This window comes from Orcinus orca, chromosome 15, assembly GCF_937001465.1.
Source record: "Orcinus orca chromosome 15, mOrcOrc1.1, whole genome shotgun sequence".
In the NCBI taxonomy this organism is placed as follows: Eukaryota; Metazoa; Chordata; class Mammalia; order Artiodactyla; family Delphinidae; genus Orcinus; species Orcinus orca.
In genome coordinates, this window is record NC_064573.1 from 4,461,514 (window position 1) to 4,484,360 (window position 22,847).

The window sequence follows — 22,847 nt, forward strand, 5'->3', positions numbered from 1 at the left end:
TCTCAGACTCTTTTTTTTTTTTTTTTTTTGCGGTACGCGGGCCTCTCACTGTTGTGGCCTCTCCAGCTGCGGAGCACAGGCTCCGGACGCGCAGGCTCAGCGGCCGTGGCTCACGGGCCCAGCTGCTCCACGGCATGTGGGATCTTCCCTTACCAGGGCACGAACCCGTATCCCCTGCATCGGCAGGCGGACTCTCAATCACTGCGCCACCAGCGAAGCCCCGTCAGACTCTTTTTTGTTATCTCTAATCTTGCCTGCCTGTAACTAGGCATTTTGGTCTTTTCCTTAATCTTTTAGAAAATCCTCAGATAATTTTGCTTTGCATGCCTGTTCTTATATCACTTTCCTTTTTCAAAGCCTTGCCTTTTCTTTGGGCTACCCCAGATTCTATAACCTGCTCCAAAGATAGTAGTATGTTCTCTGAGAGTTTCTGGAAAGAAATGGGAGACATAGACCATCTCTGGGAATAACCAAGACGGCGCCAACACCAGCGTTCCCAGTTTTCTTTCTTTGTCACTTTCGGGCGCCAGCAGGTAAGGAAGAGCATTTCTTTTAGTCTTCAAATGTGATGGTTGCTTATTAAAACGGCAGCATGAACTTAGTCACAAGAGTGAGGACAGTGACAAGACGAATTGCAGAGTTCCACACCATCATGATTTAGACTTGATTTCCTTGGCAGTGTGTCTCTGTTTGCCTCTCCCTGCACATAACAAGCCAGTCCCATATTTATTGTCTTACCAAGACTTGAATTATTTTTTTCCAAAAATCAATTTTTAGGCTTTGTTTCCTTACTAATTGTTTAAAAAAAATCCAAAAAAATCTTAAAAAGTAGAGCAAATGTATTTTAGCATCAATTCATTTATTCTATATTTTTTCCTAAACAGTGGTCATTCAAACCAATATAACCCAAGATGTTTCTCTCATTCTCTATTTTTTCCTTAGAAAACTGCCTTATAAAAAAAAAAGAAAACTGCCTTATAAATGGTTTAGGCAGGGTCTGAATCATAAATGGTTACATATGTGCATGCATACACATATGCATAATGCATACACACTTGCACATGCAATGCATGTGTGCATACATACATGTAGACACATACTTCTTTGTTTCCTGTGCTTGATGAGAAATTAAGTTGAGAAGTTGTCCTTTTGTTTTAGGTGAAGACTATTGTGTTACGGTCTATGAAGTAGAATGTTTACTTTCTTCAGTTTAGCACTTTAAAGATAAAATTATATATATATATATATATAAAATAAATTTATTTTATTTATTTATTTTTGGCTGTGTTGGGTCTTCATTGCTGCGTGCGGGCTTTCTCTAGTTGCGGCGAGTGGGGGCTACTCTTCATTGCGGTGTGCGGGGCTTCTCATTGCAGTGGCTTCTCTTGTTGCAGAGCACGGGCTCTAGGCGCGCAGGCTTCAGTAGTTGTGGCGCGTGGGCTCAGTAGTTGTGGAGTGCGGGCTCTAGAGCGCAGGCTCAGTAGTTGTGGCGCACAGTCTTAGATGCTCCGTGGCATGTGGGATCTTCCTGGAACAGGGCTCGAACCCATGTGCCCTGCATTGGAAGGCGGATTCTTAACCACTGCTCCACCAAGGAAGTCCCAAAATTCTATATTTTTAAAACTTGTATAATTTTCTGATTGTTTACAAAAGGCCAATCTATGTTTTTGTTTTTTGTTGTTTTTTTTTTGCTGTACGCGGGCCTCTCACTGCTGTGGCCTCTCCCGTTGCAGAGCACAGGCTCCAGACGCGCAGGCTCAGCGGCCATGGCTCATGGGCCCAGCCGCTCCGCGGCATGTGGGATCTTCCCGGACCGCGGCATGAACCCATGTCCCCTGCATCGGCAGGTGGATTCTCAACCACTGCGCCACCAGGGAAGCCCCAATCTATGTTTTTAACCTCATTTGAAATTTTCCTTTGAAGATAGGCTGTAACTGGAAAATAATGATTTAATTTGGGAGACTTGTCTATGGTCACATATCTTTAACAGGACCCAAAAGTTAAGGAACTCATGAATGAAGCCACCCACACAGAAGAAACAACAATCTGTGAATTTGCATAATTTGTGGGTGCTGCATAAGTTAGTCGTTTTGTGTCTCCCACGTTGTTGCTTCTGTGCCTGTCAGGCTGTGCCTAAGAATAAACAGACTGTTCGAGAATTAACAAACCACGTTTGTCATTGCCACGGCCTTGGAGATGCATCAGGAAGCTTCAAGCTGGCTTTCAGAGTGAGCCAGTCAACAGCCTGTACCTCCAGGGCGGCTTCCCATGTTTAAGTGGACTCATATTCTGTGCCCCAGTGGAAGGCTTTTAAATAAGTGTGGAAATGCGTTCAAGATGTAGATTGGGTAAAGACAGAAAATCTTTTTGAGATTTTGAGAGCTTTATGGAAAAGCAAAGAGGACATTCCCAAAGGATGAAAAATGTGTGCCTAATGGTTTTATTGTCATGTGAATAACTGGGAAATAAATGTCTTACTATTGGAGAAAGTTTGTCTGCAGTTTCAAGTAGGAAATTGAATACAAAGGAATCATTTTCACCCAGGTTATGAATGGTTTATATTGCCACATTGTCATCTGTGGCTTCTGGAGTAGGCTATTTGGTTAAGTAAACTGGCCACTTCCTTTTAACTCATTTGCCTGGAAAACATACTCATTTTTCTGTCTGTCCTTCAAACAGCACCCTGGTGGGGAAGAAGTCTTAAGGGAACAAGCTGGAGGTGATGCTACTGAAAACTTTGAGGATGTCGGACACTCTACAGATGCTCGAGAATTGTCCAAAACGTTTATCATTGGAGAGCTGCATCCAGTAAGCACCTTTTGGGGGACTTGTTTCTCTTTAAGGCTGTGGGTTGACCTTACTCGAATCTGTAGACTTGCATATTACAAAATTTAAAAAGGAGAAAAGCAAAAAACAGTTCCTCCTGACTTTAGAAATAAATTGACCAGAAATTTCTTTGTATTTCCCTGGTTGCACTTTTCACCAGCACTTAGAATCCTCTCACTCCGGGGTCACGTCCTGGGGACGGTGCGTCTCAGACTCTGAAGTTTCCCTGAGCAGCAGATTTTAGAAGGTGGAGGTAGTGACCCAGAGTAGGGTTATTTTGTCTTTCTTTCTTCTTTGACCAGAATATTTTTCTTAAGAAACTCCTTTCTACTTTCATTAGTTTGAGGATATTTAAATTCTAAAAAATGATTTAGAAATTTTAAAAAAACCAGCTATGTTAAATGAATAAACTCTGCCTTCTGTAAAACCCACACATGGTCCTCAACCTTGTCACTCTACCTGAGACCTTTGAGAACGTCATCTTTGGTGGCAATCCATGGACTGATTTTGCAGAAACGTAGGCTTGTTTTGGCTTTTATGTAAACCCAGGGCTGTAATAGGAATTTAAGCCCTTCTGCAGCATTTTAAAATGTGCATTTATAATTTCACTCATCTGTCAACCAAAGTTATCAGGAATATAGCTGCAAACTTGGAGATGTGCAAACTTGGAATCTGGAGCAGACAGGTAGATCCCTCTCACCTCTAGAGAGAGCCTGGACCTCTCCTCAGAGCCAGTGCCTTCCTTTCTCCTCCCCCAGCTCTGGGCACGTTACCAGTGGCCAACCTGAAGGGGTGGAGGTGCTCCTAGAAGCGGGCTCCAACAAGAAAAAAACATAGCAAATAGCCTCAACCCCAGTGAGCACACCTAGAAACCATATGAAAAACAGCCATACAAAAAGTTCTGTTGCGTCTGATTGATGCTTCTTGTAGTGACTGTGAATAAAGGAAAGGTTGAAGTAGGCTCTTTGGGGAAGCCTGAAGGTAGGAAATCTGTTTTAGAGCAGTTTCCGTCGAGTGAGACGTGGTTTTTTTGGTGGTGGGAGATGGTACTTTGAGAAAGGAAGCTTCATTTATCAGGAAGGTTTATTCATCCACATATTTTCATCTTTATCTTCATATGTCACCAAAGGGAAATAGTTGTATGGTAATTGGAAAGGCCTTCCCTTAAAATGTTCCATCCTGTCCTTATTCTTTCCATTCCAAAGCTTGTGAGGGTAGAGCAGGTGGGATTTCAGGCTGTGACTGCAGCATTTCTGCCTCACCTGTGATCACCCTTTAGGGAGTAGATTATAACCCTATAATTGGGAGACTGCAGGAATTCACTGAGGATACCACACAAATTACACACACACACACACACACACACACACACACACACACACACACACACACACACACACACACACACACACACACACACACCCCTACCCCACCCCCCCACCTCAAAGTGAATTTCAGAGGATAGAAGGGAAGAATCTAAGTAGGTCTCAGCTGCTCCCTGAATTACAGATCATAAATATATATACAGATCAGCATATAAATATGACTATCATGTTATTTTAAACTTTGGAACGCTAGATCGAAATAAATCTAGGCACTTAATCTGCTATTAATTTTTGCAGTCAGATGGATCAAACTGTGTATTTGATAACCTAGATGGAACCTAAAATGCTAATTACTGAATAATAATTTTTTTTTTTAAATCTCAGTAAAAGCGAGTAGTTTGGAAATGGTAGTTTTACAGATGTTTTTCCTTTCATAATGGACCTTACCTTTTTTTTCCTTAATTGCAGGATGACAGGTCAAAGATAACCAAGCCTTCGGTAAGTGTGACCATCTCCAGTATCTCAGCTATAGTTATCTGTGCTGTATTTCATACCTGTCAAACTGGAGGGCATTTATTTACCTGAGGCCAGCTTAGGTCTTTCTAGGTTAGATGAATATGTACCCTGTTGTCTCAGCAAAATTTTTTGTTTGTTTAGGCCGCTCAGTATATTTTATTAGGATAGCTTGTATATTCTCGTCACAAGACTCTCAATACTTAAAATAACTTTTTCACCATAATTATCAACAGATGCCTTTTGAAGAGCTACTTTTTATAAGTAGCATTGTGCTTCTGATCTGAAATATTTGACATAAGCCTTCTTTTCAGAGAACTTAAAATCTGAGCAGAGGTCTTAATACTTAAACCTTTAAGGACACTACCTATGTCTTCTTCATCTTCACGTCTCTGGGACATAGTAGGTGTTCAGTAAATATTTGTTGGTTGAATTTAATGCTAATTAAAGAACTTTTTGATGTATTTTTCCTTAAGGAAGGAAAATAATTCTAGTAGTGCTACTCTTATGCCCTGTTTCACTAGCCCTTCTCTCTGAACTGATCACCTCACTTAGATGACTTAGTACCTTTTTTGAGGCTCCTTTTTGGACTGTTGAAATTCTGTGATACATGAAGTTTTTTGCTTTTTCTCTGAAGTCTGTCAGGGAAAAAGTGTAATTTTTCCCATTAGGTGTTCAGTATGTTAGTAAGCTTGGTGCATATCATTCAGCTGTAGTAAAACAAGGATTTGCTAAGGCTTGTTACCTGAACTTGGAACTAATGTAGGTCCAACCATGTCCTGAACCACGATTCCTACCAGCAGAAAGCAAGCACCAATTAGAGCTAAGATCTCCTACATAACTGTTTTACTTCTGAGAGACAGACTCTTCCTTTAGAACATATGTGACTTTGCTGACTTTAGAGCAGAACTGGAGGAATATGGGACAGGAACTTGCTATTTTTCTTAGAGGCCATAAGCAGACACAGTGAAAGAAAATACATGACCACTTTCCTAGATTTATCTTTTCTGTGCTTCTAGTTTACCAGAAGAGAGTGTTCCTTGTTGGGTGTGTCTTATAATCATTCCATCTATCTCCAGTCTGATAAATGTACACTGTGGTCTGAATTTTTGTCTGCTGAAGATATTCAAATTGTGAAGGAATCTGCACCAAAGATTATTAGCTTGAACCTGCCCAAAGGGAAACAGGTGAAGCTGCCAAGTTAAGATATTTGTAGACACAGAGACACATTTTTAAGTTAGCAAATCCAGATCTATCAATTTGACATGGACGATATCATTAGTGGCAATACCTACTGATAGGATTTTGTGGTTGCAGTTTTCAAAACATTGCTATGTTAGTGAATTGATTTGGTTCTCGTGATATCACGGGGGAATTCCTGGACCTTCTAGGGAAGGTGAAGGCAATGAAACTCAACTTTGTTCCAGGCTTTGACCTTGTTCAAGGTCACACACTGCAGAATCACTGCTAGTACCCACTTAAGGCTTGGCAGTTGCAAGTCTCTCATGCCTCCGTAGGCTCTAGCCTTCGCATCAAAGGCATCACTCCATCAGCAGTATTTTTAGGAAAGCCTTCCAGTGAAGAAATAGGCTAAGTGAGATGAAGTTATAAATGAGGTGACTTTGATTTGCAAAAGCTCAGTGGGCTTTGCATGCTTTTATTGAGAGCTTATCATGTACTGATTTCGTTGTTAACCTTTTCCTACTTGAAATTGAACCCCTCAAGGTCACGGAGTGAACAGGAGGCACAGCCTGTAATAAAGACCAGAGTCTTTCTTCCCTGTTCTGACAAATTTGTTAGTTACATACCAAAACCCAACTGTGGCCCAAGTGCTAATTCAAACTTGCCTTAACTCTTAAGCATCCCTGGGTTAAGAGCCTAACAGATAATAAGCAATCAAAAATGCATATTGTCTTTTACAGTTCAGCTCTTTAGAGGATCAGTGTTGTTGCTGGTGGTGACGACGCACTAGTAGTGGAAGGCAAGCCAGCCAAGTTTCCATGCCGAGTTGTCAGCATGTTTGGTGAAATGCATGTGCTCGGTATAACAAAATAACAGATCCGTGTTTGCCTTCTGTTTACTATTTCAGGCTTAGCTGTCTAGTGTGACAATAACATTTTACCTTAAATGAACTGTTGTATTTGTTTCAGAACTGATTATGTCTTTCTTTATATGTCTCTAATAGCTAAATAATATTTTCTCATTGTCCAGTTACTTCTAGTAATCCTTATTAATTTTATTCATCTATGCAAAATTTGAAACCTAATCTTGCAGTAGTTATGGATACATTTTGTAGTCTCTAAGATTTAATATTGCTTAAAAAGATAATAACTGTGAAGTTTTCTTTTAAATGACTATTTTTTTCCCTCCTCCTGTGTCAGGAATCTTAAAGGCCATGTTACCAGGTTGGTGGGTCTCACAACTGCTTTGCTTGCTCTTCCTGGAAGGTTTCTGCCTTTCCACGGGAATGTCTTTAACTCGCCTTGCTGTGTGTAGCTTTGCCTCACTGCAAATCGCTGATTGTTTTGCTAATGGTTTTTTACCTTGTGTTTTGGGAAACTACAGAGATAGAACTCTGTGAAGCTGCCTTATTTCTGGCTACCTTTCTTTGAGGCACTAATACTTTTGCTGGTGTGGCGCTTCAAAAGAATGCTTCTTAACAAGTTTTTAAGCCCGAAAAAGCTTACATTTCATTAGGCCTTAGTTACCCCACTGTTTGGGGAAGTATGCATCTTCCTAGAGCCATCCATAGTTCATTTTCATGGTACTGACAGGAAGGACCCCACTCAGAAAGTGCTGGAAAGTGATACAGGCTGTAACTGAAAGACCGTGGCATTTGAAGGTTTCTTGGTGAGTGACAGTGTGAAGTCAGCCTGTGACGCCTCCAGTGTCTTTTTAGAGCCTTCTTGACAGAGTTAAAGAAGGCCAGGAAAGGTGGTCCAGACTGTTATAATTTAAGTGATACTTCTTATTTTTTCTTTTTGGTTGACATGTCTTTTTATATAATCTGGGTACACTTTTACTTCGTATGAGATTTGATGAAATAACTGATGTTTTTATTGAACATTTCATTCATGCATTTGAAAAATGAAACAAAGATAATGAAACTTTAAAGATAATGATAGGTTCTGTATATGTATAAATGATACCTGTGTTCGGTTTCTATGTTAAAGTATTTAGATGTGCAGAATATTTTAGGTAGCCTATTAATTTTTAACATTTTCTTTCAAATTATCTAATTTTTTTCTTCTGAAAAAATGGTGAAATTAGGTATTCAGGTGAGAAGTTTATGATATAATTTTCCCTTTCAACTGTTTTTGAAGAATGCACTGAATAAGAAGATTGAATAAACTATTGTGATCTTGTTTTTTTTTTTTTTTCTTGCCGTACGCGGGCCTCTCACTGCTGTAGCCTCTCCCGTTGCGGAGCACAGGCTCCGGACGCGCAGGGTCAGCGGCCATGGCTCACGGGCCCAGCCGCTCCGCGGCACGTGGGATCTTCCCGGACCAGGGCACGAACCCACGTCCCCTGCATCGGCAGGCGGACTCTCAACCACTGCACCACCAGGGAAGCCCTGTGATCTTGTTTTAAAACAGGTTTTAGTCAATTGAATAAATGTTTAGATGTTCCCCTTAACTTACTTTACTTTTTCTCTTGTGTTTCAGGAAACTCTTATTACTACTATTGATTCTAATTCCAGGTATGTGGTAGTTTTCTTTAAAAGCATTATTGTGATCAGAAGGCTCCTAAAATCAGAGTTGGACTGGGGGCCTCTCCCCTCATCCGAGGCGCCTCTGTTGCTCCAGCTCCCGTCGTGTGCCTCTCAGTGGACAGGCCAGGGGTCATCTCCACTTAGCACCCAGACTACCCAGGGCCTTTCCTCCTCAACTGTCTGACAGCTCCGACCATGGACACTTTAGAGCGACCCCAGATCTCACCCTCCAGCTGCATCTACCTTAAGGAACAGAACAAATGTAGTCTCCTGTTCCCCCATGGCAGTCCTGTGACCTGGGCAATCTTTTAATCTCCAGGTGGACATTCCTCATTTCCTTCCTCATTTGATATGTGGTCAGTTTCTTAAATTGTCATGATTATACCTCCCTAAGCATGGCTCAGTTTTCCCTTGTCCCTTTTTTAGGTTGGTCTTAAAATCGAATGCAGTAATCCAGTGTAGCATGAATCACTTGTTCTAAGGACTAGATTGCTTTATTATAGTTTAAGATCATAATGACATTTTTGGCAGCTCTACCATCCTGACTTGTTTAATTGCCATTATATACATTTTTGGGGACTCAAGCTCAAAGCTACACAGTCCTGCTTATTAATTTCACCCTGTCAAATTTTGCTGCCCCCAGGCTGTCAGTGTTCTGGTACATTCCCTGCAGTATTTCGTTATTTCCTCTTGCTTTCCCCTGAAATGTCAGTCTCCTTCTAAATGGAAACTGAAAACCTACCAAATTACACTTATAATCCCTTTGCAATTTAAATCTTTATTTTGAACTTGATCTTTGAATGGGTTGATATGTGAAGAATATTAAAGGGTAGAAAGTTTATGACAGAAAATATATGTATACATAGCTGTTACCAGCTCTTTTTTTTTTTTTGTAATATTTTCTTTTTTTTTTTTTTATTGGAGTATAATTGCTTTACAATGGTATGTTAGTTTCAGCTTCACAACAAAATAAATCAGCTATATATATACATATATTCCCATATCTCTTCCCGCTTGCGTCTCCCTCCCTCCCACCCTCCCTATCCCACCCCTCCAGGCGGTCACAAAGCACCGAGCTGATCTCCCTGTGCTATGCGGCTGCTTCCCACTAGCTATCTACCATATGTTTGGTAGTGTATATATGTCCATGCCTCTTTATCGCTTTGTCACCGTTTACCCTTCCCCCTCCCCATAGTCTCAAGTCCATTCTCTAGTAAGTCTGTGTCTTTATTCCTGTTTCACCCCTAGGTTTTTCATGACATTTTTTTTTTAATTCCATATATATGTGTTAGCATACGGTATTTGTCTCTCTCTTTCTGACTTACTTCACTCTGTATGACAGACTCTAGGTCTATCCACCTCATTACAAATAGCTCAATTTCGTCTCTTTTTATGGCTGAGTAATATTCCATCGTATATATGTGCCACATCTTCTTTATCCATTCATCCGATGATGGACACTTAGGTTGTTTCCATCTCTGGGCTATTGTAAATAGAGCTGCAATGAACATTTTGGTACATGACTCTTTTTGAATTATGGTTTTCTCAGGGTATATGCCCAGTAGTGGGATTGCTGGGTCATACGGTAGTTCTATTTGTAGCTTTTTAAGGAACCTCCATACTGTTCTCCACAGTGGCTGTATCAATTTACATTCCCACCAACAGTGTAAGAGGGTTCCCTTTTCTCCACACCCTCTCCAGCATTTATTGTTTCTAGATTTTTTGATGATGGCCATTCTGACTGGTGTGAGATGATATCTCATTGTAGTTTTGATTTGCATTTCTCTAATGATTAGTGATGTTGAGAATTCTTTCATGTGTTTGTTGGCACTCTGTATATCTTCTTTGGAGAAATGTCTATTTAGGTCTTCTGCCCATTTTTGGATTGGGTTGTTTGTTTTTCTGTTATTAAGCTGCATGAGCTGCTTATAAATTTTGGAGATTAATCCTTTGTCAGTTGCTTCATTTGCAAATATTTTCTCCCATTCTGAGGGTTGTCTTTTGGTCTTCTTTATGGTTTCCTTTGCTGCGCAAAAGCTTTTAAGTTTCATTAGGTCCCATTTGTTTACTTTTGTTTTTATTTCCATTTCTCTAGGAGGTGGGTCAAAAAGGACCTTGCTGTGATTTATGTCATAGAGTGTTCTGCCTATGTTTTCCTCTAAGAGTTTGATAGTTTCTGGCCTTACATTTAGGTCTTTAATCCATTTTGAGCTTATTTTTGTGTATGGTGTTAGGGAGTGATCTAATCTCATACTTTTACATGTAGCTGTCCAGTTTTCCCAGCACCACTTATTGAATAGGCTGTCCTTTCTCCACTGTACATTTCTGCCTCCTTTGTCAAAGATAAGGTGACCATATGTGCGTGGGTTTATCTCTGGGCTTTCTATCCTGTTCCATTGATCTATCTTTCTGTTTTTGTGCCAGTACCATACCGTCTTGATAACTGTAGCTTTGTAGTATAGTCTGAACTCAGGGAGCCTGATTCCTCCAGTTCCTTCTTTTGTTCAAAGATTGCTTTGGCTATTCGGGGTCTTTTATGTTTCCATACAAATTGCAAAATTTTTTGTTCTAGTTCTGTGAAAAATGCCAGTGGTAGTTTGATAGGGATTGCATTGAATCTATAGATTGCTTTGGGTAGTAGAGTCATTTTCACAATGTTGATTCTTCCAATCCAAGAACATGGTATATCTCTCCATCTATTTGTATCATCTTTAATTTCTTTCATCAGTGTCTTATAATTTTCTGCATACAGATCTTTTGTCTCCTTAGGTAGGTTTATTCCTAGATATTTTATTCTTTTTGTTGCAATGGTAAATGGGAGTGTTTTCTTGATTTCACTTTCAGATTTTTCATCATTAGTATATAGGAATGCCAGAGATTTCTGTGCATTAATTTTGTATCCTGCTACTTTACCAAATTCATTGATTAGCTCTAGTAGTTTTCTGGTAGCATCTTTAGGGTTCTCTATGTATAGGATCATGTCATCTGCAAACAGTGACAGCTTTACTTCTTCTTTTCCGATTTGGATTCCTTTTATTTCCTTTTCTTCTCTGATTGCTGTGGCTAAAACTTCCAAAACTATGTTGAATAAGAGTGGTGAGAGTGGGCAACCTTGTCTTGTTCCTGATCTTAGTGGAAATGCTTTCAGTTTTTCACCATTGAGGATGATGTTTGCTGTGGGCTTGTCATATATGGCCTTTATTATGTTGAGGAAAGTTCCCTCTATGCCTACTTTCTGCAGGGTTTTTATCATAAATGGGTGTTGAATTTTGTCAAAAGCTTTCTCTGCATCTATTGAGATGATCATATGGTTTTTCTCCTTCAGTTTGTTAATATGGTTTATCACATTGATAGATTTGCGTATATTGAAGAATCCTTGCATTCCTGGAATAAACCCCACTTGATCATGGTGTATGATCCTTTTAATGTGCTGTTGGATTCTGTTTGCTAGTATTTTGTTGAGGATTTTTGCATCTATGTTCATCAGTGATATTGGCCTGTAGTTTTCTTTCTTTGTGACATCCTTGTCTGGTTTTGGTATCAAGGTGATGGTGGCCTCGTAGAAGGAGTTTGGGAGTGTTCCTCCCTGTGCTATATTTTGGAAGAGTTTGAGAAGGATAGGTGTTAGCTCTTCTCTAAATGTTTGATAGAATTCGCCTGTGAAGCCATCTGGTCCTGGGCTTTTCTTTGTTGGAAGATTTTTAATCACAGTTTCAATTTCAGTGCTTGTGATTGGTCTGTTCATATTTTCTATTTCTTCCTGATTCAGTCTTGGCAGGTTGTGCATTTCTAAGAATTTGTCCATTTCTTCCAGATTGTCCATTTTATTGGCATAGAGTTGCTTGTAGTAATCTCTCATGATCTCTTTTATTTCTGCAGTGTCAGTTGTTACCTCTCCTTTTTCATTTCTAATTCTATTGATTTGAGTCTTCTCCTGTTACCAGCTCTTTATTCAGATTCTGGAACCTATACATTAATTTCTGTTTTCTAAGAAATTATAGGTTCAGATCTGTATTGAAGATCTTCCTAACCCTGCCCCTGATATCATCTGTCATTTATAGTAGATCAAAAATTCTATGCATCAGGACCGAACAATGTTTAAATTAGGGATTTTTGTGAATTTACACCACAAATTAAGTAATTTGGGCATGTTGTTTATTAACACGTTAAACCTACTACACACATGTAAAGAGTAGATTTTCAAAACAAAATCACAGAATGTTGAGCTGTGGTGCTAGTAGCAACCGTAGTAATCCCATGCTTCAAACTCCTTAACTTTATGCTCAGGGGACGTGATTTGCCCTTGGCTATAGAGCCTGCTGATTGCTCTCTTGAAATGAAAACCTTGGTCTTCTGGTTCTCAGTTCAGTGCCATTTTCAATTCTTCACTTACGGATGTAACTAGAATAAAACCTGCTAGGAATATTCACTTTCGTGAACTTGTGATATGTAACCCAGAGTTGGTGTCTTTTTGATAAGTCACTAGTTCTAGGTGGCATCTGTCGGGGGAGTGATTCATAGCTCTTTGTATAAGTACATAGAAACAGATCTAAATGGAACTGGGAGGACATTAGTTTTCTTATAAGGCTGGAAGGACAGACCAGTTGCCAGTATACCAGGACATGTGTTGTACTCACTGCACTTTCAGCAATTCAGTTACCTTTTCATCCAAAACAGTTAGAGAGGTAATAAAAACATGCCATGGTGACTTTCATGGTAGAGAGAAGGAGCACAGTTTTGAGTGCCCTCCTTCGAACACCATGCAAGCATCACTGCTGTTTCTTTCCAGCTGGTGGACCAATTGGGTGATCCCAGCCATCTCAGCACTGGTTGTAGCCCTGATGTATCACTTCTACACATCGGAACACTAAACACGTTCTCAGAAGCCAATGGAAGAAAAGACTGCTTTGGTCTGGGGAGAAAGAAGCCACCGTTAACTGCTTCAACTGACAGAACCCTGCACCTGAAAATGATTTGAATACACCTGTTTTCCTTTCCTCCTGCATTAGACACAAAACAAACGAAAAGAACTGTCCTTTCTGCTCCTGAGCGTTTAGAGTGTGCCTTTTTATCCATCAGCTTTGTTTTGATGTTCCACCACTATGTCATTTGCTTATTGTGGGCACAATCCTTTAAAACATACCACCATGTTTGGCTGTCTGTTTGATATGTAATTGTCTTTAATGTTTGGAATCTGATTATTTGGCGGTCATTTAATTTGCTAATCTTTCAGATCCAAGTTGTCTGTCTGATGTGAGCAGGGATGTCCTTGGATCTCTTCATCTAATTGAATAATCAGGTATTGAATGTTTCCAATGTAGTTTTTTTTTTTTAAAGGAAATTAAGGAAGGCCCAGAAATAACAGCTTAAAGATTTCTAATAATTGTTCCACTTGAACAATCATATAGATGATAAAAAGAGAAAGTGGCCTGCAAGACCTAGAAAAGATACTCCATCTTTTCTTTGATTAAAAACACCAGCAACATCAACAAAAGCCTGTGAACCATGAGAGAACATTACCACCGTCCATTCTCTCAGCTTAAACATGTCATTCCGAAGAGATTCTCAGTTACACAGGTTCTCAGGTTTTACAGACTCCTCCTGCAGAGGTGAAAACTGTTTACGTGCTCCTGTAAAGAAATGTTGATTCCCTAATTTGTAAAAACACATTTGAAAGGGATTGTGGGACATTTGGAATCTGATTTTTGAAGAAATTTAGCTCTGGTGATGGGCCATGAAGAACTCTGGTGTGGACTGATTGAGTGGACTGATTCAGTCATCCCGTCTTTATTATTCTCTGCCCAGTGCTTTTTTCTTTAAATGTCGAAACTTGAGAGCTGAATTTATAGACTCAAAGCACTTGGTAGTTAGCAATGATTGTCCATTGGCCTGCTCGCCGACTGACGAGCCATGGAGTTCTTCAGAAATAACTAAACACATTGGAAAGGAATTTGTTTAAATTACAGAGCATAGATTTTTATAATCAATGACATGTATTACCCTCTGCCTTTTTTGTCACTGGAAGTTAGAGCGAATGTAGGAGGGCAGTGGGGCAGCTGTCTCTATCACATGGGAAAATACCTTGCAGAGGAATCCTTTGTTTAGATTTTAATAAACATAAGCCTGGAACAAAATCATGCCTCTTGTAATGGACTTGAAGTGCCCGACACATCCCTCTGCGTTTTGATACATCGACAGACGAGTCAGCAGCCTCTGCTGTAACATGCTGTCGTGACTGTGTAATCATGGATAGGTCAGTAGCTAAATAAAAATGACTGTGGGACCTTCACTCTGCTTTTTGGTGCTACCGTATCAAGGATATCCATGTCAAGTTTCCACGGTTCTACCTCTAAGATAGGAGAGCAGTCGGTTCACTGCTCCAGGCGTGGTTTTCAGCATCATTATGAAGGGTGTGTCTGGAAATAAACAGTATAACCAAAGGGATTAAGGCAAGAAATTAGTGCCCTGGTGAGCATTTCTGCATCTGCTCTCTCCCACTCCCCCACCCCACCGCGCCATAGATAGGGGCTCTGCAGGTTCCTGTGAAGCTTGGAATGAAATGACCACCAAGCTTGCACTCCTCTGCCTGGCCCACACGTGCAGTGAATGTTTGCATGTCCCCCATCTGGATCTCTTAGAGAAGAGCTTGCTTTAAATTTGGTTGAGATACTTGGTGTGTGAAATTTGAACAAAGCAAATCGTACAATAATTGCGATATTTACAGTTAAAAGCCATGTCCTGTCTGTGTGCAGAAATCTCTGTGAGTCTGGGTCGACCCAGCCTCCGACTCCTTTCTGCTCTTCTCTGGCTGCATGTGTGTTCACTGTCACCTTATCTGGAGGCCCAGTTTGGTTTGGCTCCAGATCAGGGTGGGGAGCTCTGGTACTTGGGATAGTCCAGCATTGCTCTCAGGGACCAGGGTCCACTCCTGTGCCATCGGCATTAGCAAAGACAAGCTTTCATATTGTCCCTGCTCTCAGCGGGCCTTACCAAGTTCCTGGGAGGAGCAGGCATGGAAGAGAAGGCATAATGGTGGGGATCGTGCTGGACTTCTATGTCTGCTGTGTCCAGCTGCTCAAAGGCTGGGCAGGCTGGGGGAGGGGCAACAGGAGAGGAAGATGTTTATGCAGGAAGCTTGGCGTCAGCCTCAGAAACGGTAGAAAAAGATAACAAGGGATTCCCGTAGTGAGTGGGGGAGGGGGTTCATCTGGAGGCACATTTTGTAAAAGATCAACAGATGTTTGAGAATTTCATTGATCACGAAATCATTATGTAAGTTCTAAAACTAAATCACAGTCTTACATGTTTTTTGACTGTCAAATGTGAACATTTCTATCAAGATAGAAAATGAAGCCCAAGTTGTAGGTGGGAATGATGCACCTGTCAGGGAAAGTCCTAAAAAATGGAGAAATAGGTAACCCTTGTATTCCTGCTTCTCTCTACTGTTCCCTCATGCCCGGGTATCTCTACCTAGTCACTCCTTTTTCCTACTAAGGCAGATGACGCAAAGAATCCCATAAGTCATGAAATTCTCTATGAACCAAACAAAGCCCATGTGAAGTTTGGAGTAGAATTTCTTAAATAAAGGCTAGTTGTTTTAAGGAGGGTGGGTGGGCAGCAGGTCTTTCTGATCTCACGGGTGGTCTCTCCACATCTGGTGGTATTTGGCATCTTCTCGAGGACCAAGCTGAAGTTGACTCAAGGTTTCAGGTTGGCCTTGAAACAGTTATACTTCCAGGGGTGCGGCTGTGGGTTGACTCCACCTTCATCATTCCCTTTAAAGAAGAAAGAAGCAAGTGAAACAAATATGCTTGTGTCTGCAGCGTAGGTCCTCCAGAAAAACGATGCAAAAGGTGCAATTGCAAAAATTTTACCTTCAATCCAAATTAATTTAAGAAACCATTAAAATGACATGTTGTCATTTTTAGATAAGAAAATTGTGTTTGTTTTAACATTCTTGGAGCCATGGGGGAATTCTAGAAATAACTGAACAATTAGAAGTTCTGGTAGAAAGAATTTACCCGATACTTTTAAGTAACATTTATCTTGTGGTGAACATTCAACAACTTTGAAAACTCTTGTTTCATTGTCCTAATATTTTATTGATAAACTGAATTTATTTCACCTTTATGATTATGCTTGTCATGTCAATAGCTCTTCAGGAAGAAATCATTTGAGAATTATCAGATGGAAATATTTAATACATAAGTAATTGCATTACTTTCACATTCGTTTTCTCAGTTAACCAGTTCAGGAACAACAAAAGATTCATACTTATCTTGGAAGAAAACATAGGCATAGTTCTTTATGATTTTGGAGTAGGCAATGGTTTCTTAGATAATGATACCAGAAGCACGAACTACAAAAGAAGAAATAGATAAACTGAACTTCTTCCAAATTAACAACTTCTGTGTTTTAAAGGACCCCATCAAGCAAGTGAAAAGACAACACACACAATGGGAGAAAATATTTGCATATCATATTTAATGAGGAACTTTTAAAGAACTCTTACAACTCAATAAAAAATAACCCATTTGAAAAATTGGCAAAAGATCTGATTGTACACTTCTCCAAAGAAGATGTTCAAAGCCAATGAGCACATAAATGATGTCCAACAGCATTAGTCATTAGGAAATGAAAGTCAAAACCACAATGAGATAGCACTTCACACCCAGTAAGAAGGCCATAATACAAAAATCTGGTGATAGCAAGCGTTGACAAAGATGTGGAGAGATTGGAACCCTTGTGCATTGCTGGTGGGAATGTAAAATGGTACAGCCACTGTGGAAAACATCATGGCAGTTCCTTAAAAAACATTCCTATGATAAACCATAATGGAAAAGAGTATTTTTAAAATGTATATGTATAACTGAATCACTTTGCTGTACAGCAGAAATTAACACACCATTGTTAATCAACTATACTTCAATGAAAAAAAAAGTTAAACATAGAGTTACCTATGACCCCAAAATTCGATATGCTCAAGAAAATTGAAAACAGGTACTGATACAAAAACCTGTGCATGAATGTTCACAGCAGCAGCATTCATAATAGCCAAAAGGTGGAAACAGCCCAAGTATTTGTTCATCAACAGATGAATGGATAAAAGATGTGTTATATTCACTCAGTGTTGAATTATTTGAGAACAAAAAGTACTATGTGTGATACAACGTGGATGAACCTTGGAAACGTATGCAAAGTGAAAGTGTTACCGAACCCAGGTCCAGTTGCTCAAGGCTCAGAAGCCAATTCTTGAGAGACGAGTATTGGTAGGAAAGGAAAGGTTGCTTTATTTCGGAGGCCGGCATCCCGGGGAGAGGGTGGACTCCTGTCGGAGAACCAACTCCGGATGGCTGCTCAGGGCACAGGGGCTTTTAAAGGGGAGTTTCAGGGGGAGGGAGGGAGCAGAACAGCACAGTCTGTTCCGACAGTCATCTTGAAACCAGTAATGTGGTGGTCTGGTCAGCATCACCTTGGTTGTTTTAAGTGCAGTTAATTTTTAGTTCCAGGGTTTGTTCCTATTTCTTTGAGGCCAGTTCTCGTAATTGTGGCAGCTCATGTCATGGCTTCAGTTTGGTCATCATGTAGTCATCCTCCCTCTGGTGGGTGGCTTCAATATCTGCAAAACAGCTCACAGGAGGTGGCTCAGAATATTATCCGCAGCCCTTAAGGAGGAACTAAAGGTCCTTGACTGTGCTTAATGATTAGACTATTATTGTCTGGTCTCCTTTCACTGTTTTCCTTTGTTTCTGCATTTTCTCACTTCTCTGATTAAACTTATTCTTTGGCTAAAGTTTTTCCACAGACAAAAGGCAGGCTGAGGACATGGTCGGGGGACAAGGACCGTAGGGTCCTGCTCTGTTTCGAAAGCAGTCCCAAAAGGCCACATATCGTATGATTCCATTTATATGAAATGCTCAGAATAGGCAGTGGTTGCCTGGGGTTGGGGAGAAATGGGGAGTGACTGCTAATGTGTATGGGGTTTCTTTTGGTGGTGATGAAAATGTTCTAAAATTGATTATGGTGATGGTTGCCCATATCCGTGAATGTACTAAAAAACATTGAATTGTATAATTTAAAATGGGCGACCTTGTATGGTGTGGGATTATAATATAGTTCAATAAAGCAGTTATTTAAAAAATTCAGCACAAAGTAAACATCCCCTACCCCCAAGAAATTGGTCTTCTCCCGTGTTCGTTGTCTTAGAAGCATCTGCCCAGTTCATGCCAGCAGCTGGAGTTCCTCACATCCCGCCCACCCACAGCATCACTTCCTGAAGTCAGCACTCTGTTAAAAGTGGCCTCCTGTAAGATGTGGGATGTGAAGCTAGAAAAGGGACTCTTGGTTTTTTTACTTTATATTTTGTCCTCTTATATATTATTTGAATGAAAATGTTTGACTTTTGCAATTAAAAATAAGAAATAGCTCTAATGGTCTGTCTACTCTCTACCCAAATCCATCTCCCTTCTCCACCTGCAGTGTCACTGCCTTAGTTCAAGCCTTCAGCTCTTCTAAATTTTTGCTACAAATCCTCCCTGGCTTTTCCCATCTGGATCTGTTATTTCTATTCCATGGTGTATCTTTTAAAGCTTGTCCAATTCCTGGGACATAGGAGGTGTCTGTTTGTTAACTGAATAACTAAAAAATGACTGATGTCCCTTAGCTGGTCTCCCACCTCACATCTCTATTTCTAATCTCTTATTCCCATTATCGGATTATTTTTACTGAGACACCACTTTGATATCACTCTTGCCCAAAAGCCTTGGCGATAGCGCCAAGTCCAAGGCGGTTCTGAAGGCACTTGGCAAACTGCTCCTCAGCCTGGAAGGATATTGAGCTTTAAGAACTCCAGTTTTGTATATTGGAATACAGGTGCGTTTAGACTCTAGTAGTTTCTCAGAAGTGGCAAGAGGCGGAGAAAGACGTTATCTGACAAGCCCCTGATATTAGCATGTCGGATCCTGTTAGCTGGTGAGGCTAGGTTAGTACCTAGACCTTGGAGCCTGTCCAAAAATGGAGGGCGAGGGAGGGTGGAAGGTTATCAGTTGCAAACAGGAAGGAGGGCAAGGCTGGTTACACACCCAGAGGTCAGGAAAGTTCTAGGCTCTTGGAGCTGAGTCTGATTAACTTCTGCTAGTTACTCTTTATCTCTGCCGAGCTGCAGTATCTCATGACTTCAGCAAACCTGCCCCAGACCTGAGCCTGTAGGCTCTTCCAAGCTGGTAAAGTTTACTTGGCAGTAAGCCCAGTCCCTAAAAGCCTTCGTTTTAACTAAAACCTATAGGCTTTAGGGGCCCCAAGGGGCACTCTCCTCCTGGGAACATAGTGATTATTTCAGCATTCAAGACTTACCACTGAGGCCAACAGTAACTAGAGAAAGCATATTTCTCTTTCCTCTTGGTGTGAGCTTGGTCACTGATTTGCCCCGAGACACTGAAGCACTAACTAACTCATAGGAGAATTCCCAGCAGATACAGCTAGGAGCATCTCTCAATGTTTTTGGCTAAAGTTTTCATATATTAGAACAAAATTCTTTCAGGGAAATCATGGGGTTGATCATTGCCTTTATCTCCAATGCTCTTCACTGCTTGTTATTTTTCAGAATCATCTCTCCTGGGCATTATGCCCCTCCTTGGTTGGTTCTCTCCTTTTCAAGTTCAAACTGGATTCCATAACCCTTTCATTTCTCTTTTCATGAACCTGTTCCCTCCAGAGCCAATGTGTGGCCCTTTTCACCTGTGCCCCTATTCTGTTTAAAGCTCTCGCCCGCTGAGGGATTACAGAGGACCTATTCTTCCTCAGTTTGCTGAGTCACGCCAGGGGAAAAACACAACAGCTCTGATGCATTACATCTTTATAAAAATTAATTCCGTAATGCTCATAGGATTTCCTTTCTTCCCTTTATGATTTTGGGTTGCCTGTCTCCTCTTCCTATTTTTAGAATGTAGTCGAAGCCCCTTTAACTGTATGGTTAGATGGTTGATTACTCAAAGTCGGGTAAAGTGGAACATCATCGTTTTTTTTTAAGTTCATTCAAATGTTCATTCTCTTGTCCAGTGCTTTTGTTTGAGAACAGGTCCATTACATTCAATTAAATATTGTCATTGCAATTATAGATACAGCTACGATAAGCAGACTGGGAACTAACGCAACTGATAAACCTACATTTCACGAGTTAGAGTTGGGATGTGCAGGCACTCAGGAAGGCAGACTCAGTTGAGCGTACCAGTGTGTCATGGGCATTGGTTAAGTAAGTATTTCAAAGGATGAGGAAAGAGACAATCTGGTGACTAGATTCAGTAGAGATAGGCTGATAGAGCTCCTACTGTAATTTATACTGCTAAATCTAGCCTATTGAACCTCACCCATCTCAAGCTCAAATTGTAAATTTTCATTTATAACGTGTGTTGGTGTTATGTGCATTCTCATAATCAACTGCCGTCCTGTGACAGCAGTAGTTATCTGTCAGTGGGAGAAACCCAAAGGAAAGAGCTTTCTAGTAACTTCTGGCCCAGCTGAATAGCAATTAGGCTTAAATGAGTGGCACTTGAAGTTTGGGGCAGCTGATTTCAACTTTAAAAAGCAGCTCCAGCGGTTGTTAAACTCCCAGAAATTATATGAAATGTCCTGTTCGTGTGCATGTTTTTCTGAGAAGGGTATTAGTAAGTTTTCTTAAATTCTTAAGGGGTCTGTTATTCCCCAAGGATCAAGGGCCACTCGTTACATAAGTGTAAGAATGAAGGAAAAAGTGTTCCTCTTCATTTCAAAACTGTTGCCTAAAATCCATCCCCCAACTATGCATTGAGCTCTTGTTATGAGCCAGAACCATCTGGGCCTGGGGACCCAGCCCTGACCAGGACGCCACAGTCCCTGCCCCCTGGAAGCTTCATTCTGGTGGGAGGTGTGCAAATAACGGGTAAATAAAGACACATGCGTGGAACATCAGTGAAAAGTATTATGAAAAGAGTAAAGCAGGCCCTCTAAACGGAAGAGGAGTGTGATTTTAATTAGGTGATTAGGAAATCCTCTGTGAATTGGAGACATCTGGGTGGAGACCTGAAAGAAGTGAGGGAATGAGCCATGCAAATTTCTCATGAAAAGCATCCCCAAAATCAGGGATAGCAAGTGCAAAGGCCCTGAGGCAGCAGGGTGCCTGACATTTGAAGAAGAACGAGGAGGCCAGCCTGGCTTCAACACACATGATCTGATTTACGTTTAGAAGGATCCATCTGGAGATTATATGGGTGGCCAAGAGCAGGTGCCTAAGCCTAGGAGTAAATACATGTATTTATGAATACATTTTTATGTATTTAAATTTTTCAAAATGGGAATTTTAAAATTATAGTATTTTATATATATTAATAGAAAAATGAAACGACATATAAATCAGAAATCTATAAAAAGAAAATTTTAATTGATGGCCACCTGAACATACCTGTGATTAGCATTTCAATATATATATTCTTCCAGAATTATTTCTCACATTCCTTTAGATAAGTGGAATCACAGTAGAAAGATTTTTTTCACTCAATAGTAAATTGCAGAACTCTGTCCGTATCAAAAAGCAAAAGGCTTCCTCATTATTTTTTTTCCTTTTGTCTTCTGTCTTCCTTCTAGTCACTTTTTTGTCTTCCTTATTATTGAATGTGATCCATTTTGTACTATTATTATTTTTATTGTGGTAAAATATACACGTATTAATTTTTAAGGGAAATTAGCAAGGCCTGCACCCTGGCTTCTCAAGGCTTGTTCTGTGGACCAGCAACAGCGCAGCATCAATGAGTTTGTTAAATGCAGAATCTCGAGCCCCACCTGAAAGATGGAGAGGCGCTGGCCTCAGTGGGGTTGACCAGGAGGCCTGCAGAGGAATAGCCCTCCCCCGCCACCTGAATGGTGTCCTCCCTAAGGCCCTATCTTGTGCCGTCTGCTCTTCTCTATTCATGCTGCTCAGAGGAAGTCAACTGTTGTTATGACTTAAGAATAATCTTATGACGCTATACTTTCATACTGAATCTCTTACCAGAGACCATCCATCCATCTCCAGCATATTGAGAAGTTTCCATATGTCAGTTTTTGTAGGAAACCCCAAGGGTACACAATGATCAAGACATTTGAACAAGTGGGAGGAGTTCAAGGGGCTGGCTTGGGCATCTGGGTGGTTGCCATGCTCTCCAGTCAGGTTGGAGACACGGGCTGAGCCATCACTACAGATGGTCGCTGAAGCCACTCATTGCTTGGGATCATCTGGGAAGAACGTGTGGAATGAGAAGATGGGACCCGTGTGAGGACAGGGGAGGCCTGGGAGGAGGCCGAGTGGGAGGGAGGCCAGGAGAGGGCAGGACACAGTCGTGCAGAGTGTTCAGCGTCACCAGTGTCCCCCGGCGGTCACGGATAATAGCGGGTGCTGCCCTAACACCTGTGTAGGGTTTGCCACAGGCCAGACACCCTTTGGAGGGTGCTACATTTATGAC

At 40.8% G+C, this 22,847-nt stretch overlaps 1 protein-coding gene across 3 annotated transcripts in view; it reads left to right on the forward strand.

Annotated features, from left to right (window-relative positions):
• Positions 1 to 14,510, forward strand: part of LOC101280683 (cytochrome b5) — a 30,462-nt gene extending 15,952 nt beyond the window's left edge. Inside the window, exons 2-6 of one of the 3 annotated variants that reach the window (XR_004476952.2) lie at positions 2,680 to 2,808; positions 4,620 to 4,649; positions 7,046 to 7,069; positions 8,330 to 8,364; positions 13,166 to 13,267. Coding sequence is in view for 2 of the 3 variants with exons in the window: in XM_049697939.1 (XP_049553896.1) it covers positions 2,680 to 2,808; positions 4,620 to 4,649; positions 13,166 to 13,354 (348 nt within the window). In the remaining variant the exon portion in view is untranslated. Of the gene's footprint in view, positions 1 to 2,679; positions 2,809 to 4,619; positions 4,650 to 7,045; positions 7,070 to 8,329; positions 8,365 to 13,165 lie in introns of all 3 variants that reach the window. The other 2 variants (XM_004280008.3, XM_049697939.1) reach the window with 2 other exon arrangements.
• The last annotated feature ends 8,337 nt before the right edge of the window (positions 14,511 to 22,847 follow it).